At 50.2% G+C, this 22,511-nt stretch overlaps 1 protein-coding gene across 7 annotated transcripts in view; it reads left to right on the top strand.

Moving 5' to 3' along the window:
- Positions 1-2,627: 2,627 nt before the first annotated feature.
- The window catches only part of TNIP1 (TNFAIP3 interacting protein 1), a 44,320-nt gene continuing 24,436 nt past the window's right edge, over positions 2,628-22,511 (top strand). For 2 of the 7 annotated variants that reach the window (XM_019965260.2, XM_070793865.1), the window contains exons 1-4: positions 2,630-2,788; positions 18,351-18,522; positions 19,725-19,859; positions 21,270-21,355. In XM_019965260.2, coding sequence (XP_019820819.1) covers positions 18,387-18,522; positions 19,725-19,859; positions 21,270-21,355 — 357 coding nt within the window. In that variant the 5' untranslated portion in view covers positions 2,630-2,788; positions 18,351-18,386. Of the gene's footprint in view, positions 2,789-18,350; positions 18,523-19,724; positions 19,860-21,269; positions 21,356-22,511 lie in introns of all 7 variants that reach the window. The other 5 variants (XM_070793870.1, XM_070793867.1, XM_070793866.1 and 2 more) reach the window with 5 other exon arrangements.

Here is a 22,511-nt window from a genome sequence, read left to right as displayed (position 1 = left end):
AGCTTAGGGGTCTAAGGTTATTATTAACATTAGAGCTTCTACTTATATTTCTTATATATCAACTATATTAATCAATACACTCCCAGGAACACAGTGGGTGAGAAATATGGAAACTTGGCAGCAGGCATTTACTCGATAAAGATTTCTTCTATTAGTTCTATTTTAACAATTTCTAACTCCCCGAGAGGCTCTGCATTGTTAGAATAACTAAGTCTCCTTGTGCCTCATATGGCTGGGAGGCCGTAAACAATCACATCCATAGCTGTAGGAGTCCGGAAACCTGTTAGGTTGGTTAGAAGGCTTTCTGAGGGGATCACAATTGGAACACACCTTATTATACCCTGGAGACTTATAAACTAGAGCTCTAAATTGCTTTCTTATAGATAAGAGTGGTTGGGGATAGCCCCTCATGACTGTCAGAGGAGTTGGTGGAAGTCATGAAGCAGTAAAACAGACAGGCTCAGGTTTTTGGGGTAGACGCTCAGGCAGGCTCAGAGGGGCACCCCTTGAGTTCTGGCTTGCTGTGCCCACCAGATCTCTCCCACAAGCCTTGTCATGGGGAGGACTCCCATGCTGGCTCCCGGCATGTAGTCATCACTTTGAAGAGATGACTCTTCTCACACATTGTAAATGTTAAGAAAAATTATCCAAAAGTAGGGAATCAGGCAAAAAGATGACTGTGTGACCTTTTTATGCCATTCTAGAGCACTGTCTAACAAGCCCACCTCTAGGAGTCATCCTGCACTTTGTGGAATGAAACAATTCACCTAATTCTCTAAGGTCAGACATTTAGAAAAACAGCTGAAGTAGTTTGGAAACAAGACGCAAATAATTGGAGACTCTTCATTTTTTAAAGTAAATTTCAGTGTTCATGAGAAGACTTGGGTTGCCCAACCCAAGTTGCCTTTTAGGAAAAGGCAAATTGGGAATTACAGACAAGAGCAGAACAAAAACTAGACTGGGGGATCCTAATGGGCGAGGGGATGCCTGAGAGCTGCAGTATGAATCAGCCCAAGACCGTAATCTCCCAGTACCCTTCCGAATTGGTCTCACTCAATGGTGCTTTGTTTGGTGTTCACATCCCTCTCTCCCTCCCTGTCTTCAATTTATTTTTGCAATTAAGATGAACTAGAATTAATATTGTTTTGAGAATTTGATAACCCCTTTGAAGTAACTAAAAGCATCACAGGATGTCACAAAGCCTGAGAGTACTTGGGTAGGGGGGTGTGTGTGTGTGTGTTCATGTACAGTCACAGTTAATTTACAGAGTTTTCCTGTAAAATGAGGGCCTATATGGAATAGGTCCCCAGATCCTTTCCGAGGATGAGGGCCTGTCAATCACTAAATTTTCTATAGTTCCAGTGAAATGAATCTTTTAGAATAAGTTTTTCATAAAGCTGTATTACCTCAATTTAAAGAGCTGTTCTTTATTCCTGTTATAAAGCTGTTCTTTATCCAAGCTGTTCTTTATTACAAGGCCTTTCCACTTTTTTTTTTTTTTTTTTTAATTTTACTTAAAAATTTTTTTTTTTTGGCCAGTGTGTGAGATCTCAATTCCCCTACCAGGGATGGAACCTGTGCCCCCTGCAATGGAAGCTCTGAGTCTTAACCATTGGACTGCCAGGGAAGTCCAGGCCCTTCCACTTTTTGAAATTAAAATTTACCCTCTTTTCTTTTTTCTAATTTTATTTTTAAACTTTACATAATTGTATTAGTTTTGCCAAATATCAAAATGAATCCGCCACAGGTATACATGTGTTCCCCATCCTGAACCCTCCTCCCTCCTACCCTCTTTTAAATAAAATGATGGGCTTAAAAAAACAAGTGTTCCCAACCTTCACCATGTTACTGCTCCTGCCAGGTCTGGGGACTCTCACAACCTGTCTGCATGATCTGACCCAGGTATAGGTAGACGGTAGGAGGTGGGCTCCGGATTTGCCCACTTGGGTTTGAATTTTCGTTCAGCCACTTACTGAGGTCTTCTAATCTCCCTGTCCCTTGTATCTTAATTTATGGTTAAAAATAAAAGTGGGGGCTGGGGATAGAAAACCATCTCACTAGGGTGGCTGAGCAAATTAAATAAAGCTTACCAAGTCTGGAGCAGTAAGGGCGCAAAAAACGTCAACTGTGACAATAAGATTCTTTAAGGGTACTTTCAGCTCAGAATTTCCGTGAGCTCTGTAAGAAGTCTCGGGATCGCCCTGGACCGCACTCTAGGACCCGGAGCTCTAGCTTTGGCTCAGCTACAAATGCTTACTGCCTTTTGGCAAATCCCCTCCCCGCGCTCTGGTCCGCGTGCCCCTCGGCCCAAGGAAGGGGTGGGTGGTCTCTGCGGCTCCTCTCTGCTCTGAAATTCCGGCTTTCGGGGTGGCCCCTTTCTGGCGCCCGGAGTTTCCGCAGCTGGGAGTGCCGCGAGGGGTGGCCCGGAGGCTACCTAGGGGCCGGCCTGCGGGACGGGACTCTTTGCGGCCAATCTGCAGACTGTCTCCGGCCCCCTGACCTCCGGTGGCTGCTGTTTACTTCGCTGCGTCCCACCCCGGCGGCTGCGGGCCAGCCCAGACGGCGCCGCGTGATTGGGCAAGCGGCCTGTCAATCGCTGGGGACTTTCCCAGGGGTGGGGCGGCCCGGCCCCCAGCACTTCCTAGTCCCTGGCCAGGTCCCCCAGCCAGGAGCTGGGATCCTGCTGAGTGCTGTGAGGCCAGAGCCTGGCGCGGGCCTCTACCCTGTCCCTGGACTCGGGACTGGACGCCGAGAACGGGGCGCTGTCTCTCAGGGTCCCCACCCTCAGGTAAGCCGGTTGGGCGGAGCGGGAATGGAACGGAAGGGAACCCGAGACCCGGCCGTTCCGAGTCTCGGCAGTGACCGGGCGTGGCGCGGGGAGGTCAGGCCCGGCCTGGTGGCCTGGCTTCTTGGCTCAAGGGCTAGCCTCGAGGCACGCGGCGCCTCCGAGGGTGGCGAGGTCCGGCCGAGTGGGGAATCCCTGACCCGCGCGGAGGGTGGTGGGCGCGCGTGCGCACTGAGTGGGCGACCGTGTCTGGGACCAGCGTGCAGTCCGTGTGCAAGGCGTGCAGACCGTCGGGGTGTGTGTGTGCGTGTGTGTGCGGGCGTGGATCTGTTTACAGTATGGGAGACCAGTTTTGGAAGCAGTGTGCACACGTAATGAAGAGGAAAATAGCTCATTGGGCGCTTTCCAAGTGCTGATTTTAACTCGTTACATGTATTAAACTCATTTGTCACTGTCACCCTCAAAGTGAATTTGATTATTATTATCCGTATTTTACAGTTTAGGAAACTGAGGCATTTGGAGATTGGGGTCATACAGTTAGAGAGTTGCACAATTAGGATTTGAACTCTAGCGTTTGATTCCAGATTTCGTTCTGTACTTACTGTTTCTGTTGAAAATATTTTGCCCTCTGTTGGAGGCAACATTTGGGTGCATTTGCAGGGCAGCTGTAGTGAGTTTGGGGGAGGGATTTTTGGGTGTGGTGTTTCTACATGTGTGAGTTTTGCGCTGTAGAATATTTATCTGCAGGAGAGTGCGAGGTTGTGTGTACATGAAAGTGATTGTATTATACATTCATTAATTGTATGGGAATTTTGTGGTTGGGAATTTTGTGCGACTGCGTGAGACTGTTTTGGTTGAGGGGGGACTTTTATGGGTGATGCAGAAAAATCAGCAATGTTTATCCCCACCCCCTTGCAGAATGACAGTACAGAGAAATCTGTGGATTCCTAATGCATCATTTTTATTTCACAGTATTGTCAAAATGTAATTTAATCAGCTCTTACTCATTTTCCAAACAATGTGGTATGGTAGAGGGGAATTCAGCACCTGATGAGAGATCCGGAAAGAGAACTGTCTCTTTTTTTTTTCCCCCATTCCTGACAATGTATACTGCATTAGGAGGCTGGAATATTTATTAGCACAGGCTCATAGCAATCCTATGATGTATTAATATCCTTGTTTTACAGCAGAGAGAACTAAAGTAGTGAAAAACCAATAATGGTGATAGTAACAGCTTACATTTATCAGCACTTACCATGTGCCAGGCACAGTGCTTTACGTTTAGTATCTCTTTTAAGCTTTCAACAACCCTCGGAGAGAGTCACTCTTAGTAGCCTTAATTTTCAGATGAGGAAACGGAGTCCCCAAAAGGTTAAGACTTGCCCGATACTAGTAAGCCTTGAACCCTGAGCACTATTTCCTTTCCACTATCCTGGCTGTGTCCTGGAAAAATAATATGATCAGGGTCTGGCACTTCATGGAAGCACCTGATCATGTCCCTCTGGAGACAGCAGCCCTGAGTGTCCTGTGTTCTACATACTTAGGTGAATCTGTTTCCCCCACCCATGGGCATCCGTGGGTATGGCATGGGACTCCTGCTGAGGGTTGCTGCCTGCCCTTATTCCCACACCAGGGCCTTTGGGGCCCCAGGAAGCCATGGGGTCTGACTCATACCCTTACCCCCCAGTCCTGCCTGTGACTTGGGCCCGGATGTCCTGGGTTGGGTTGGCCGACCTGATTTGAACACCTCAGAATTGTAAGAGGTTGGCTATTGGCCTCCCTCTCTGGGTGCTCCTGGGTACTGTTTTACTCTCACACTCACTGTGATTTAACCACAGCAGCCTGCTTTTTTCTCCGCGTTCAACATGGCAAGTTTATTCTTGCTTGAGGCCTTTGTGGATATTGTTGCTTCTGCCTGGAACACATTTCCCCAGCTCTTTCCACGCTGGTTCTTCCTTATCTGTCAAGTCTCGGCTCAAATGTCACCTCCTCAGAGGGGCCTTCCCTGACCTTTCTATGCAAAGTAACTCATTTTTTCACTTTCTGTCATATTACTATTATATATATTTTTGATACATTCATCATGCCTTGAAATGACCGTGCTTATCTGCAAATGAGAAAGTGCGTGTAGAGACACTGTATATGTCTGGGAAACAGTAATTTTTAGTGTTTGCTTGTTTGTTGTCTTTCTCTTTTCCTGGAGTGAAAGGGTGAGAGCAACGACCTCTTTAGTGTTCACATGTGCATTTCTGTTACTAGATAAGAGTGTCTGGGGTAAGACTGCTGGGTTTGTTCAAAGGATGAGTAGAGTAGAAGAAACTAGAATAATGGTGCATTTCACAGATAAGAAAATTGAGACCTAGAGATGGGAAGGAAGGCCCATGTCCCAGAGAATTAGTGGCAGAGTTGGGGTGAGAGCCAGAAGTTGCTTCCCACAACATTATTTTTCCCTCCTGATAGTCAGGAAACGGATCCTGCCAGTCCTCTGGTGTGGTGCTGTGTGGAGCGGCATGGTGCTCATGGTTCTCTGTCCTCCAGGAACATGTTGTAGACTGGGCAGAAATGTGCCCTGAGTGCTAGCTGGAAGGCATAGTGTGCCAGCAGTTGCCTGGCACTGAGTCTGGGTGGGGTGTGATGCAATTTTGGGGGTGCCAGGTGGTCAGGGGGCTTCTGTAGGGAAGTGACTTCAAGGCCAGGCCCAGCCAAGATGAGGAGGTACAGAGCTAGGCCTGAGCTCCTTCTGGAACTTAGGAAACTGGGCAGAGGATTTGGGGTAAGGCTCTCCTGGGTTGGGGGAGCTGACCAGCTGGGCTAGGAAAAACCCTAAAGTCTTGACTGCCAGGCAGAGAAGTGTCAGTTTTTCCCTGCTCCGTCGGCAACACTGGGAAGTGATCAGAGCAGCTGGTTGGTAAACCTGAGCATGCATCAGAATCCCCTGGGTGGCTTGTTAGACAGACTGCAGGGCTGCGTCCCCATAGCGGCTCAGCCAGCTGGTGGCAGCGGTGCTGGGGCCGCCAGACCAGCTGCTCTTTGAGAACCCATGGTGTGGCGTGCCTGATTTAGAGTTAGCACACCAGGACGGGGGCTGCGCCTGCTTCCTCATCTGTAAGATTCTGTGACGTAAGTGCTGCCTCCAGAGGGGTGCACATGAATGAGACAGTGCCTGTCAAGCACTCAGCGCAGGGCTGGCGTGGGGCTGGTGTGGTGTAAGTGACCCGTCGCTGCCGGCTGCTGAGCCTCATTCAGTCTTATTAACAATGCTGATCTTGAGGATGTTGAAGGGATTTCAGGAGGAGATGATGAGGAAGGTCAGATGTTCCAGGCTTGGGCATAACTTGCCCTTCATCCTCTGCCACCTCTGGACCATTCTGTGTCCTCTCTGGATGGATCGTCCTTTGTGGTATCTCAGACGTCCTTCCATCCCTGTTTGGAACAGTGGAACTATATACGTGGGCGGGCCACAGGGATGAGCCAGCCTCCCCTGGACCGCAGCACAGCATCAGGGAACGCTCTGTGGGCGGCCCCTTCCAGTGCTGTTACAGGTGGCTCGCTGCGGCAGGCCCACCTCCTCTCTTGCCCCCTTGTTTTCCTCTCTGCTCATGGCTCACTTGACCCCTTGGAGGGAGAGGAGGGAGCGGGGGAGAGGGAGGAGTAGGATGTATGGCAAAAAGAGTGGACAGCTGGCCAACAGAGGATCCGGGTTTCCTCGCCTCTCTGTCTCCACTGTCCCCTGCAGCCGTGGGCGAGTCTCCCTCCCTTGGCCGGCTTTGGTGTCCCAGCTGGAGAGCGAGGGACTTGCACTGACAGGTGTCTCAGGGCCGTGGCCCAGTGACCGGGCTGCCTTCTCTTCCCCGGCGATTTCTGCTGCTGGGCCAGGCCTTTCTGTGCCCCACCTCCTGGCTTCTTGCTGCTGCCCCCCTGCCCTTCCCTCCTTTATCCTACTCCTCTTTGGAGAGTGTCAGCAGCTCTGTGAAGTGTTGCCAGAAGGAAGGTACAGCCACCACGGCCTGGCCGCTGGCAGGAAGTTTTTATCTGCGCTCCCCCCATGATCAGCCCAGGACAGTCAGTCACTCTTCTGATAGGAACGGATGACTGGGCTGAGGAACGGTGGCTTTTTGTCCAAGGGCTGTCCCCAGGCAGGGCTGAACTCTTGTCTTCCCAGGGACCTCACCCTGAGGCTGTTCCTTGTGTCCCTGAGCACCTGCTGGTGGACAGGCCGGTGGCCCAGGCAGGGGTGTGTGTGTGGGGGGGAGGGGGTAGTGAGGGAGGGCTGGGGATGCTATAGGAGTCATGTCACCCAAGGCGTCCTACTCAGCGGTCAGAGCTGGTATTTTTAGGGCGGGCGTGGGGGTGTCCCATGAGTCAGGGGCCCTTGGTTTGGTCTCCACCCACAGTGGAGGAGGCTTACACCACTCTTGGCTGGCTAGCAGACCATGATCCTGGTCAGCTTCATCTCTGTGGTCTGAGGAACGCTGGTCTTGCCACAGCCCCCCTTCTGCCTCTGGGGTGCAACCCCCCACCCTGATCCCAATCTCTGGGAAGAGGAACAGGGGTCTGAAGATGGCAGCATTAACTTTTAGAAAATGCAAAGGAATCTTTCAGACGCAGAGAGTAACATGCAGACACTTGGGAGAGCCACCATTCACATTAAGAAATAACATATTCTGTTCATTTGAAATTTCTCCCTGATCATCTCCTTCCCCACTCTTCCAGAAGTAGCAAGGGTTATAAATTTAGAGTTTATTCTCTTGTATTTCTCTACAGTTTTATTGATATTATAAATATATACATCCCTAAACAATATGTAATATTGTTTTGTATGTTTTAAGATGTTACTTAAATGTTTCCAACTGTGTTCTTCTGCAGCTTGCTTGTTTTGCTTCTTATTATGCCTGAGAGATTCATTCCTGTTTGGATCTCTAGCTCTGGCCTATTTGTTTCTCACAACTGTATAGTATTAATAGGGGCTTCCCTAGTGGCTCAGTGGGAAAGAATCTGCCTGTCAAACAGGAGATGTGGATTTGATCCCTGGGTTGGGAAGATACCTAGGAGAAGGAAATGGCACCCCACTCCAACATTCTTGCCTGAAAAGTCTCATGGACAGAGGAGCCTGGAAGACTAGAGTCCATGGGGTCACAAAGAGTCAGACACGACTTAGTGCCTAAACAGCATGGTACTAACATTCACTGGTATGAAGTGGCCCCGATGCCTTTATTCATTTTCTTCTTCGTTAGCTTATTTCCAGTCTTCACTGTTGAAACGGGACATCTATTGCTTTTATCTGGTTGGTGGTCCCTGGAAGCTATTCCCTTCCTAGCCATTGTGGCTCCTGTTGGGTTAGCCCTTCAAGGTCTTCAGGGAGATCTGGGGATCCTCGTTGGTCCTCACAGCATTTCCTTGGGGAGAAGAAACCAGGAAAGTGAGGTCTGCTCAGGGTCACTTGGTGAGGGAGCGGAACCAGGATCTGAACCCTGGTTTCACAGAAACCCTCTTTTCACCATATTTGGTATGAGGGGAATTCTCAAAAGTTGTCATTTTCCCCCATGGAGAAAAGTTACAGGGTTGGAGAAAGCCTTTGTTGGAACCAGCTTTGGGCATTTGGGGCACCAGTACATAGGAGGACAGTTGAGTCTCCCTTCCCTTTAGGCCCAGGGTTGGCCTAGTGCCCTTTGACCCTATAGCTGATAGGCGAGGGGCTCCTCCTGGGTCAATGGTGCCAGCTGCTGGGTTGGGGGGTGGGTGGGTGGGGAGGCCAGGCTTCTAGGCACGGCACAGGTGCACCAGTGGATCCCAGGAGCTGTGAGGAGGCGAAGGCTAGCAGGCTGGAGGTGCCTGGGCTGCCTTCTCAGCCCTTCTTAGGGGGCATTGGCAGTGGTGAATACAGGCTGGGGACTGATGATCAAGAGGGGGCATTCTGCTTGGTCCTTGGGAACTGGGCCACCTCGAGCCCAGCTCTGCACCTGTCTGGACTCGGCTTCCTCTCCAGCAAAGCAGGTATAAGGCCCCATGGGAGGGCCCACGGGCAGTGGATGGGAAGCTTCACCTTTGTTCCCACACCAAAGTCTGGTGCTTTTCCTCCCACCTTTGTCGCCTCAGACCCAGCCTTGACCTTCCTTAAGCTAGATCCTTTCTGGAAGGTTCCAGGTTGAAACAATCTACAGTTGCCAACTCTTCATCTGCAAAATTCCTTGACTAGAAAACTCAACCCTGGAGTTTACCTCTTGATTTTTTTTTTTAAACATTCTGTTCACTGCTTTTTAAGTCTTTATATGATAACTAGTCATCTACATTTTTTTCTCTATTAATTTCACTTGGGTCAAATATTTCCCAGAATGAAATTAGAGGACAGGAATTTCCTGCATATATGTAAATTATTTATCATGAAACAATATACATCACAGACTGTTAGAATTGAGAAAGACCATAGAAATATTGATTTTACTAATGAATAAGTTCTTTGGTTCAGGTGATGAAGTCCCTCCTGATTTGTGAACTAGTCCCTACAGCCTGTCTGTGCATAGGAAGCAGATTCATAATAAGGAGGCTCTCATCCCTGCCCTCTGCCAACCAGCCTCATTTGGTGCTAGAACAATAGCCCTTCCTTATTGTTCTGACTTTGTCAAGCAACTTAAAAACAAAGTCAACTCCCCCTTTAAAAGAGTTACAAAATAACATGTGCTCATTGGAGGAAAAAAACTCCAAAAACTCAAGGGATGCCAAAGGTATAAAGTAGAAAATGAAAGTTGTCTTTTTTTCTCCTTCTTCTCTTCCACCTGTTTTTTAAAATCAATTTTAAAAATAGAACAGGCTAGATTTCTCTTGTAAAGAGTTAAAAAATCTGTTTTAAAATAAAGGTTTCCTTTGATTCCAATCCCCTAGCCCAAGTCCTTCTCTAGAGCTGACTACTAGCGCGGTTTGGTGTGTATCTTTCCACCTTTTCTTATGCATATGTAAGATTTTATTGTATATGTATATGTTTATGCACACATACAGGGCTTCCCTTGGTGGGTGAAATGGTGAAGCTCTCTGGCTGCAATGAAGGAGACCTGGTTTTGATCCCTGGGTCGGGAAGATACCCCGGAGAAGGGAATAGCTACCCACTCCATTATTCTTGCCTGGGAAATACCATAGACAGAGGAGCCTGGCGGGCTACAGTCCATGGGTTTGCAAAGAGTCAGACTCGACTGAGCAACTAACACACACACACACACACACACACACACACATACACGCATACACTCACACACATAGTTGTGTGTGTACGAATGTGTGTAACAGGATAAATAATACCTTATTATACATCAATACTTTGCTCTTTTACTTAACAGTATTTTATGGGCACCTTTCTGTCATTGCAAAGCAGGCTGCCCATTCTTTTTGATGTCTGTGTACTATTCCATTGAATGAATGCACCACAGTTTATTAAACTAGCCCCGTCTTGATGAACGTTCAGGACATTTTTGCTATTAGAAACCGTGTGTCAGTGCGCATCTTTGTCCAGTCTCTGTACAGTGATACAGAGATTTCTAGCTTCTTAAATAGGTGGTCACTGAATGAGTTACCTCTGGCCCTTTAAATAATTGAAACTTCGTCAAGCATACTTTTTTACAAGATAACTTTCATCTCAGCCATACAAACCTGATTTTTTTAAATTAATTTTTATTGAAGTATACTTGCTTTACCGAGCCTGATTGTTGACATAATTGAGAAAGGACATTCTTTACCGTGGGTGACTCAGGTATAAGAAAAGCAAATGTTCACTACATCAGTAGAAACATAATACCTAAAAGGGTGGAGATGAAAGTTCCTCTGTTTGGTCAGGCAAGCCACATCTGGAGTGTTGTCCATTTTCAAGGTCAGATACAGATAGGGTGGGAGTGGAGGGGACGGGGTGGGGAGGGGTCCAGAAACCTGTCCCTGCGGAGAACAGTGCAGGGAACAAGGGCTAGTCTGCTTCTTGAGTGCTGCAGGTTCCGAATCTGCTCAGGGCTGAGATGGAGGAGAGGGGCATCTTGTTCCTTATTCTCAGGGACCCCAGAGGGCAGAGCAGGGGCAGTGGAAGCAGAACTGGGAGTAGCTTCACTGCAGTTAATGCTGGCTGCCCGGGGGTGCTCCTTGGGGAGGAAGTTGGTCTGGGTCACTAAAGATGGTCAACCAGAGTCCCCTGGCTCTCCTGCGGACTGGATAAGCATGGGTCTGAATCTCCCCTGAGCTTCCATTCAACCTGAGGCACTAAGCCCTGGTGACTGCTGGCAGTCAAGGGCAGACTGACACCTGATCTCATGCAAAGTTAGTGACACACAGAGGCAGCGGCTGGGAACCTGGGCGTGTTTCAGGTAGTGGAACGACAGGACTGGTGTCCTCCCCCTGAGCTTCAGCCTGTGCCTCTCCGTCAGCGCAGGCCAGTGGAAAGGCACTGGTGTGGAGTCTGATAGAATGAGGTTGGGTTCTTTGTTCTGCCACTAACCAGCTGTGTTTCCTCAAGCAAGTGACTTATCTGAGTCTGCCTCCTCATCTGAAAAATAGAGATGATGCCATCCAGCCAAGAGGATTGGTTTCCTTGCTGGAAAATAGGGATAAGAATGTTCATCTCTGTGTGGTAAGAAGAAAATAAGGGAATCCTGTGCATAATGACGCAGCACAGTGCCTGGCATGTGGGAGCACAGAGCTGTCAGGGCCTATCCCAGCTTTAGTTAGATGCTCCTTGGTCCTCTTATGCAGTTTTCAGCCAACTAAGGGCCTGGTCCTCCCCACTGTGCCTAGGCTGGTAGTGTAGAGCTTGGATCTTGGAGGCTAAGTAGGGACAGTGGGGCTCTTTCTGGGGGTGAGTCAGTGGATGGGAGTGGGGAGGGACATGGGAGATGCCAGCTGTGCTTGAGAGACATGACACTCAGGCTGACCTGGAGCCTGGATGCAGACCACGGAGGAGGGCAGGACCCGGGGAAGGGCTGCAGACATCGTCTGGGGGTTTCCAACTGCTCTTGGGAAGGCGACACACCCCTGAGAGCACTGCAGGAGGGTTCGTGAGGCAGGACATCCACTTGGGCATTGGGAGGGATGGGAGCTAGGGTGCATGTGTGTGCGTGCTCAGTCATGCCCTACTCTTTGCAACCCCATGGACTGTAACCCATCAGGCTCCTCTGTGCATGGGATTTTCCAGGCAAGAATACTGAAATGGGTTGCCATTTCCTACTCCAGCGATCGAATCCCTGTCTCCTGCATCTCCTGCATTGACAGGTGGATTCTTTACCACAGAACCACCTGGGAAGCTTCTGAGCTGGGGAGAGTAGCCTTTTTAAGATCAGAAGACTTTAGAAACAGATGGCAATATATTGTAAGTTCTGGAATGTTAGAACTAGAAGAGGCCTTAAAAATTGTCTAGTCTGCCCCCTTATATTGTATTATTGTTATTGTCAACAACCCCTCCTTTTAGAAAACTGAGGCCAGGTGATGGAAAATGTTTGCCATGGTGTATCTAGACTAGAAGGCTTCCCTGGTGGGTCAGTGGTAAAGAATCTGCCTGCCAATGCAGGAGACGTGGGTTCGATCCCTGGGTTGGGAAGATCCCTTGGAGGAAATGACAACCCACTCCAGGATTCTTGCCTGGGAAATCCCATGGACAGAGGAGCCTGGAGGGCTATAGTCCATGGGTTCACAAAGAGTCAGACATGACTTAGCGACTACAACAACAGCCTCCACTAGATCCCATGATTCCTGAGCCCCACCCATTCCTCATATTACACTGTGTGCCTGTAGCCTCTTTCTTACTGAATTGTTTGGAAAGACTGATTAAATCCTTGGCTTCTCACTGGTGAGATGCTGGGGTGGGCTCCTTGGGTACACCCTGTCTAAAGTAGGTGCAGTGTCTCTGCTGACAGTCATCAGGAGGACTCGGCCCGCTCTTTGATGGATGGACCTGGAGCCACAGTTTCCCTGATTGTGAAATGGGTGGAGTGGTCTGGAGGTCATCGTGAAGTGTGGAAGTGGGAAGATTTTTGTTTTAGTTTGCAAGATGTTTCATAATGCCTCACTTCCTGTCAGCCCTTGGGGGACTTGCAGGATATTCCCATTTACTGTTGAGGAAATTGAGGCTCAGATGATTCCTGATCTTTCGTGAACGTGGCCTTGGTCCAAGGGCTTCTCATAGCTTCAGTTTCACCAGCTATGGTGTTGTCCCAGTGTTCCTGCTTACAGTTACTTGCAATTCACAAGAACCAAGTGGATGCTACAACCCATCAGCTGGGCTGTTAGGGGCTGCCTCAGCCTTTTAGTAAGAACCTACTAAGTGCCAGGTACTTTGTGAGGTATTATAATTATTATCATTTAGGAAATCTTATTACAAAATGAATACATTTCTTTATTAAATAAATCAAATAATTAGGAAATAAGTGAGAACGCCCTTCCAATTGTACGCATATTGTTTCATTTAGTTTCTTTAATCTGACGTCCATGGCTTCTGGTTTTTTTTCTGTTTTGCAGATGAGGTTCAGAAAAGGTGAGGGGATGGTCAGTGTCACCCAGCCTGCAGGGGTGGGCAAAGCTGGGACCAGGGCAAGGCCCTGGGGCAACGTGTGAGAAGGCTTCCGGCTCAGGGTCTCATCCTGCTCTTGGGCTCCCCCTTCTTTGTTGCACCCTGCCTGCCCCATCTGCTTCCGTCTCTGATCCTGCCCTGTTGGGACCCTTTCTTCCTGATCCAGGGCTGTACTATCTTCTGTGTGTGTGCTGGGTCCCCTCCTCTTTCTTGCCTTGTGGCTGGCTGCCAGAGTTTGGGTCTCCGTGGATCCTTAGGCCAGCATGAAGACGTCACCCAGTTTCTCTCTAGTCCAGGCTCCTCTTCTGTGCCCATGAGGGAGTTGAGGTCCACAGAATGGACAGCTTGCCCATGGCCATCAGAGTGTGCAGTAGAGTAGGTGCCAGGACTTCTGACTTTCTGTCCTTGCCTTCTTTCTGGAGACCCTTCCCTTTGCCACACTGTCCCCTGCACCCACCAGCATCCCTGGCAGCCCCTGCCGTTCCCTGGGGAGGTCGCTTGTGGCCGCTGTGTCCTCCCAGTTCCCAGTGCCAGAGATCTACTCAGGCTGTCTTCTCTGGGCTAGCGAGAACTTCACTTCCCCCAGAGCCGCAGGGTCTGGCTGGCCTCAGGATGCAGCCAGTGCCCAGTGGCATTAGATCAGGCGAAGCTCCCAAGTGGGCCTTAGTTTCCTCACCTGTGGAACAGATGTCAGCCCTGCCTCCTTCCCAGGTTCTCGTGACAATCCAGTGGAAAAACATGCTTGAGAAATCATAGCGATTTTGCAAATGTTACTAAGCAAATTCATATCATTTGGGGACTCTGGGAGCCCCTACTCCTAGCAGCAGCACACAGCTAATTGAAAGACAGCCTCTAATGGGCTGAAGTGTCTCAGTGCAGAGGCTTCATTTTCAATTTAGCCTTTTTCAACCTTTGTCTTGGGTGGAGGTTACCATCTGGGCCCATGCCCCCTCACGTCTCCTCACCCACCCTCCCCACCCCGACTCCTTCCCATCCTCCCATCCCCACCCTCTGACCCCTACCCACCCCTCCCTCCTCACCCCACCTCCATCCCCTCGATGCTGTCTCCTCCTTCTCTTCTGGCTCCTTCAGTTTCAATAGCATCATCTCCATCTTTACACTCTGTGGTCACTGCCTGACCTGTCATCTGTCTGGGCCCTTTTCTGCCCCCAAACCAGGCCTTTCTGGTTCCAGTGGGTGCCCCCAGGTTTTTCGGGGTGGGCTGTGGGGACTTAAACCAGGATCTTGTTTTGGAAGAAGATCTGAGCTGCCTGTGTCTTCACCCCCAGCTGTTTCTGTTTTTGCACAGTGGGTTGGTAACTCCTGCTGGTGGGTCACCTGATCTGTAGCTGCTACACCCAGGCCCATGTGGACACAGAGTCCATGCTGGACTTGGCAAGAACCCGGAGAGGGGGGTCTGCAGTGCAGTGAGTAAGTGCAGGAGCAGAAATGGAGATGGGGCAGTGGCAGACTGGAGAGAGAGCAGGGGCCCTTCCAGCTCCATCCTGACATCGTGTGTGACCTTGGTCTTCATGCTCCAGGGCCTGCCTGCTGCCCTCACACCCTGAGTGAGGGTCAAATGAGCTCGTGTCCCAGGATGCCAAGGTGCTGAGCTCCAGTACTGCCCCAAGTGAGGCGTGGGGGTGGGGTCAGTGCCTCTTTTCCCCTGTCCACACCCATCCCTTGGTCTGTGATGCAGGGAAATGTACCATCAGCGTGGGAGACAGGATGGTGACGCAGGCCCTCATTCCAGGAGCCTTGGGGCGCCTGGTAATGGACTTGGCCTCGTTGTCCTTGGAAATTCCTGTCCAGCTCTGTCATCCGGGGAATGAGTCCCCTCTCTAAGAAAGATCTCAGAACCACACAGACCAGGAGGAGAGTTCCCATCTGCCCGAAAGTCATCCTGAAACTGCCGCTGACCATCTGGGCATGAGGTCAGCGGGATATGGAAATTCCCTGTTCCCCTCTTTGTGTTTCTTGCCTCCAGAAGTCCAGGCCATCCTTTGGGTAGCTCTTCTGGTCTCCAGAGAGGACTTTCTCACAGTAGGCTATTTGGTCTGGGCTCCCGCAGCCTGTACTCTCCCCCTGCGCCCAGCTCTGCCGACCCAGGCTGGAGTCGAGAGAATAAGCCTGCTTGCCCCTCAGCTGCTTCCCCTGAGCCCCCTTCCCTGGAGGCTCCCCAGTGCTGAGGGAGAGCATGCATGGTTTGGAGAATGTGAAGGTGGGATTTCAGTTCCTGGGTCCTGCATCCTGCTCTGTTGCTTGGTGTTAGATCTGGGCATCTCCAAGGGAGCTTAGTTGTGCCAGGCTCACTTCTAGATGTGTATGGCTGTCCCGGTGTCTCTGGTCAGTGGATCACAGTTAGGCTCTCAGGATGTTTGCACATGGCTTCTCAGGAGGCAGGTGTAGGATTAAGGGTGCCTCTGGTCCTTTCCGTCTCTCTGCTCTGATTAGAGATTTCCTGGGGCTCTGTTTTGGACCACTCTGACAATACCTTGGTAGACCAGTTGGACTCAGCGCCTGCTCTCCTGGAGCTTCTAATCTATTGGGCAAGCCAGATGTGGAGTAAAAATATTCCCAAATTATCACCTATTGTCAACTGTGAGTTCCATGTAGGGTGAGTGTGGAGTGGTGAGCAGGAATCCAGACACCTGCTGTCACTTATCACCAGAGGTGCTTAGGGTTCCTTTCAGGTCTCAGTCTTCCCATCTGTGGACTCCATGCAGTGTCAGTCACCTCTCGCTTTCCAAGTGCCAGGCCTGCACTGGCACCACAGATGAGGAGAGCATGCTCCCGCCTCCAGGAGATTTTCAGTCAGATACATAAAGACTTACCCCAGTCATACGTATCCCATTCTGGGCGTAAGGGCCTGCTGGAGAGGCACACAGGAGAACGGGGAGTGCAGAAGTAGGAACCCCCCAACATCTGCCAACGTTTGGAGCTCCTTGCTCCATGCCAGTCACTGCCAGGTGCCTCACCCACACTGTCTTCTAATTCAGTGAACACTTCAGAGCTTTCTTTGCTCTGCTGTGTAATGTTGATCTTTTGAGTTAAAAATAAGTCTCCCATAAGCTGGTGACTTCTATGTTGGGTGTGTGAGCAGCTGTCCTGTGCCTCTAGGCTCAGTGGGTGTGGGTGGCTCGCAAATGTGTGTTTCTCTTGTCAGTCTTTGGGGGACGGGGGTCTCACTCACCAGAACTTTGTTTTTCTTTCTGGCTCGTGGCATCCCAGGGTAATGGGGACCCTGTGGCCAAAATCCTTGTTATGTCTTGTGCTGTAGGGCAAGGGAAACAGCCCAGAGTGACTGGATAGATAGCTCCATGTTATCTTGCAAACAGGCTTGAACTTGCCTGTTGCCCCTCTGGCCTGAGTCTTGTTGGAGGGAGCTGTGTGAGAATAGCAGGCGTTCGACTCAGCTTTCTTAGGTGGAACTGGATCTGCATCTCGCCTCACTTGCTGGCTGTGTAATCCTGGCTGAGTTTCCTAACCTCACTGAGCCTCCATTATAAAGTGAGGATAATACTATGTATTTTCGGGCTGTTGTACAGCTTAACTGAGGTAATGCAGCCGAAGGATTTAATGCAGTGCCTGGCAAGTAGGTTAATGAATGAGCTGTTATTATTAGTCTTTTTTTTTTTTTTTTTTATACTCTTTTAGCAAAGCACTTGTGGGTGCTCAAAGGATCTTTGAGGACTTGTGACTGGAATCATTTTGGCCCTGGGGGTGGTGATCTTGGGAGGGAGGTATCGGGGCTCCAAGTCCTTCTGGAGCCCCTGGTGGTGGAAACCTTTGGAGCTCTCCTGTGGTTGGTAAGCTCTTTGTAGGGCTGGAGGCTGAATCAGGTTTTCAGCCTCAGGGCCTTTGCACTTACTGTTCTCTCTGCCTGAAATGATATTCCCCCAGATATCTGCATGGCTAGTTCCCTTACCTCCTTCAGGTGAGCCCTGAAGGCGAGCCCTCCTTCCCTGTGAGCCCTTTCCTGACACCTTCATTTAAAATTAAGGCCCTACCTCATACTTCCTGCTTAATTTTTGTCCGTAGATATTTCCATTGCCCCTAATATTGTGCTCATCTCTCTCATTGTCTGGCTTCTTCCACCACTACCATGTAAGCTCCAAAAGGATTTTTTTTTTTTTTTTTTGGTCTGTTTTGTTTGCTGATAATTACCTAGCACCTAGACCAGCATCCAGCACAGAACAGATGCTCAACTAAGTCACAAAAGTCAGATTCCTGAAATCATTTTGCACAGAGGTTTCAGATGAAATAAAGCCAGTGAAATTGAACAGAGTAATGCAGAGCACTTGCTGCGCAAGCAGATGGTGCTTTGATGGAAAGTACATCTGTTCATTAGAACTGGAAGGAGGAAGGTGACAGTGTCAGTTTGTATATTAAATATTAGTCAGGGGGTTTTCTTTTTCTTCTTTCTTTTAGAAAGCTAGCGTACATATAAATGGAACTTCGGATTGGATGACTTGCTTATCCCTTTGGGCACAACATTTCACTTTAAAGATCACTGATTTAGTGTAAGACTTTCATTTCCCCTCCGCAGAGAGGGGAAGGGACTGCCCACGATCCCACAGTGAGTTAATAGTTAGACTATTTATTCATTTGATAAGTGTTTACTGGACATTCCCATCAGAGCTAATACCCCGCTGGGCGCTGGGGATGCAATGATTCAGGGTCCCACTTCTTCTGGACCCCATCAGTAGGACATGAAGCTCATGTGTTTTGACTCCCAGGCCAGTGCTTTTTCTTATACTCTACATTGCACCTCACAGTTGACTGCTGTTCCAAATGAACTGGTGGCGCAATGAGGCTGCTAAAAGAAACTGACGGTGTTCTTAGGTCACATGCATAAAGGCAGAGTGTCCAGACCAAAGGAAGTGACTGTCCTGCCCTGCTGTACCATGGGCAGACCAGCCTGTGATGCTGTGTCCTCTTCTGGGTTCTGGGGACTGCCTTCCAGGGCTTTGATTGTCTAGGATGCTTCAGTGGCTCGGCCAGCCCCCTGACCTACTGCTGTTGTCCTTCCAGCCAGGCGGGTACCACGGCAGGGGCTGAGCCACACTCATGGAAGGGCGAGGACCATACCGGATCTACGACCCTGGGGGCGGCGTGCCTCTGGGAGAGGCGTCCTCAGCTTTTGAGCGCCTAGTGGAGGAGAATTCCCGACTGAAGGAAAAAATGCAAGGGATAAAGATGTTAGGTAAAGCAGACCCTGCCCTCTCCCTGCAGAGCTCCTCCCTCAGCCTGCAGTGCTGACTGGCGCATGCTTCTGCCCAGGCCCCCTCTCTCCCTCCCGGCCCAGCATCGGCTCCTGCCTTACAGCTGTGTCTCTGTGCACTCCTCTAGCAAGGTGGCAGTCTTCCCAGCCCTGCGTCCCCAGCACCCCAGGACCCTGATGACCAGACTCAGAACACTGTGAGGGACTGAGAAGGAGGCGTGGGGTGGCGGAGAGGGAGCCGGCAGGCTCAGTTGGCAGACAAGGGGAATAGCCATGAATAGGCCATCTACCAGAAGTACCAAAAGTGGGGAGAACTGGCATCACCAGGGCAACCACGGGCCAGTCCCCAAGTGTTAGAGCAGGGAGTCCAGCTTGGCTTGAAGCAGGGCAGGAGGAGACCCCTTGCTTCCTGGCTCTCAGCCAAGCTGTCACCACTGCCCAGGACCAGCCCGCTTCCCTCCACATGGCTGACCGGTCCCCGTCTGTCAGCACCCAGCTCAGATGCTGACTCTTCCTCCATGCGAGATGTTCACTGATTTCCCCATGCAGAGGGGACCCTTTCCTCCAGATTCCTAAAGCTCTTCCTTCACCTCACTGTCCCCTTCTCTGGCCTTGGGCTTTGGGAGTTTAGTATAGCTCCCAATTTCCCAAATGCTTTCTCCCTGCTTGGCAGATCTCTCCTAGGAATGGCAGATTGGTGAAGGAGGGATGGTGTTTCCCTGTCTCCACTTATACAAGAAGGCAAACAAGGCCCAGAGGGGTGGTGGGTGGTTGATGTTATGGAAGGTCTCCTCTCTTCAGGGAGCCCCTGACTGCAGTCTGTAGGCTGTGGGTAGCCCCCCTTGGGACCATGATGGTGGGCCTGAAAGAGCCCCTGGCTTTGTGGAGTCCTCAGTCAGGTGTGGCAGGAATGGGGCAGGAAGAGGGTGCTGGAGGCCAGAAGTTTGTTCCAGATTCCCCTCTGCTCCTTTCCCCCTGGTTGCAGGGCCTCTTCCTTATCAGGCTATTTCTGGCCATGAGCTGGAATGATATGTGTCCCACTGAGCCCACGAGGTGATGTAGGGAGTGAAGCCCAGGACCTGGAGCACCAAACCCAGGCAGAAGCAGGCATAGGGGATCAGGGTGGGAGAGCCGGCATGCTTAACTGAGTAATATTGCTCCTCCTTCCCCCGTTGTCTCCCCAGGGGAACTTTTGGAAGAGTCCCAGATGGAAGCGTCCAGGCTGCGGCAGAAAGCAGAGGAGCTGGTCAAGGACAGTGAGCCACTGCCACCATCATCTCCCTCTTTGGCCTCCTTCAATGACCTGGCTGAGCTCGCAGGTACGAGGGGAGCCCAGGCAGTCCTCTGCCCATAACCTCACTCTCTAGGCCCTTAACCGAGCACTCCCTTCTGAGTCAGAAATCCGCCGCTCCTTCGTTTATCCTTAGGCTGCAGGCTGTCCTCCCAATCATGTTCTGGCTACAGCATCCCCCAGAAGGTCAGATTTGGAAAGGACCTCAAAATAATCTTGTCCAAAAATGGCTGGTGACTCAGCAGTCCTGAGACCCTGGCAGATATTAGAAATGGATAGCAACAATCTGCTCCTTCCAGGATGTGGGCTCAGGATCTTTATCAATATAACTTACTTAGCGCATATTTGATGAGCAGTTACTATATGCCAGGATCGCGCTCCAGGCAATACCTTCGGGTCTCTAGACTTGGCATCTGAGTCAGAAGCTTTCTGGTCTGCCTTGCCCCGCTTCCATTTTACAGGTGGGGAGGCTGAGGCAGAACCGGCTTTGCCTCTCGGCCTGCAGCAGCACCTTTCAGATGTCAGGTCCACAGACCACCTATAAGGGAAAGCGCCGACTGTGACTTAGGGTTAAAGTCCTGTGTGTGATCACGTGCATTCCTCCGGGATGTCTCTGTATCCAGGGCACGGTCTGAAATTAGGGAAGAAAAGGACTCAGATGGTTCCTGCTGCAGCCCAACCTGCGGCCTCAGCCCAGGCCAGTATGCCAACCTTCCGTTCTGCTGCTGGTGACATTTACTGAATGGACACGTGGAGGAGATGGTGATTTCAGAGTCGGCTGTGCTGCAGGCAGTGGGCATTGCCAGCTTCCACATGTCCATTCAATAGTATTTTCTTTTTTTAAAAAATTATGAAAGTATGATAACACATTTACAGGAGACTAGGAAAATACAAAACAAGGTTACATATAATTCTACTATATTCAGTAGTATTTTCTGAGTCCTGGATGGATGCCAGGCTCACCTCAGGAAGGAACCATGCAGCTACCCTCAAGGGGCTCCCTGGGGCAAGAGCCCTAGGAATTCAGGGAGGGAGATCTCAGTTCTGCAGTTGCCAGCGGGGTCAATGGGTGACCTTTCTGTGCCTGTTTTCTTACCTTTAAAATGGGGATACAAAGCTGTCTTGAGAATTGGCCAGGATAGTAAATATAAAAACACTTTGTTAATTGTAAATTGTCATCTGTGTCATTATTGAGGTAGGTCCAAAGTAGCAAGGAGCAATGATCACCTTGGGATTTTCCCAGTGAGAGCAGGCAAGATGGTCTCTGCCCAGGTTCTGCCCTGTTGTTCCAGGGCCATCATCCCAGGACCACCTCCCATCTCCCCAGACTCATGGAAGGAACTCTGAGAACTCTCCGTGCCAAGGCCATTCTTAAGGGGGTGGCATCTGGGCTTTTCCTCTTTCTCTGCTTCTCACACATGTTTTCTCATTTCTCCAGGAAAAGACACAGCTGTCCCAGCAACTCCTGCTGACCCGGCACACCCAAGCGACAAGCCAGAGCCAGTCCCCAAACCTCCATCCAGTGTAAGTTGCATTTGGAGTCATGACAGAAAGTTGCATAGATCTCAAGTTCCCGTTGGCAGAATAGGAAGAGAGATGTTTGGGGTCAGGATACCGCCAACTTGCTGGGTGATATTGACGAGTTGATTTCAGTCTCTCTGGGGCCTTGGTTTCCTCATTTGCAAATGAAGGTCAGAGTTCAGTCTGACCAGGAAAACCCTGATATGCACAAGGAGTTCCTCCCATCTGCCTGGTTGTGTAATGTTAAGCACGTATCGACTGCACAGTGCTCGGAAAGTAGGCAGATGTGACAGGTAGCTCACCTTCTCAACAGGGGCTCCAAAACTGTCTTCTGCAGATTTGCCTTGAGAAGGTCGACTTGGTATCCTAGGACTGGAAGGCACTCAGGTGGTCATATCATTTAGAGTCTCCATCCCACAGAGGAGATTCAAAGAGAGAAGAATGTTTTCCTAGGTCATATAGGACAGCTGAGGAAGAGTAGAAGGGAAAGGGAAACTTTCTGGGGCAGTGCCGAGGCCCAGAAAGTTGGAGGCTGGGGGCTCAGCAGAAGCTGAGCACAGAGATCCCTCGATCCCTGCCCTTTCCTGGGACAAGGGAAGGCTGAATTAACCTTTGTTCAACCAGGTTTAGCAGCAGTCCCAGAGCCAGCTGTTGGTCCAGCAGCCCATCGGTTGGTTGCACAACCAGTATCTGCTACTTGGAGTGGCTGAGAGACATGGCAAAGTCTGGAGTCCTGGTTCACCCTAGATTTGCATGTGTCCTGCAAAAGTCTCTCTAAGTTTGCCAGTTTCTCATAAGACTTACCTCCCCTGGGATCTCTGGAACTGGGTTGGCAAGGCGGGCACAGGACTGCTGTGGCCGTGGCCACGCTGACTGCTGCCTGTGTTTCCCAGATGACCAGTCGGAGACTCCCGGGTCTGGGACATGGCTCAGGTGCCATCACAGGGATGTTGGATTTGTGGTCCTTGAAATGCAGTCCTACTTTTGCATTTATTGGTGGGAGGCCCTCAATTTTCTCCTCTGTCCAATGGGGATATAAACTTCTGACCACTCTCGCAGGTTGCTTGGAGAAAAAATGGAGTTCATGAAAGAATTTTATTTTTATTCTTTTTTTGGCTGTGCTGCACAGCATGTGGGATGTTAGTTCCCAAGAACCTGT

The sequence above is a fragment of the Bos indicus genome, chromosome 7, assembly GCF_029378745.1.
Source record: "Bos indicus isolate NIAB-ARS_2022 breed Sahiwal x Tharparkar chromosome 7, NIAB-ARS_B.indTharparkar_mat_pri_1.0, whole genome shotgun sequence".
In the NCBI taxonomy this organism is placed as follows: Eukaryota; Metazoa; Chordata; class Mammalia; order Artiodactyla; family Bovidae; genus Bos; species Bos indicus.
This window is presented reverse-complemented; position numbering and strand designations above follow the sequence as displayed.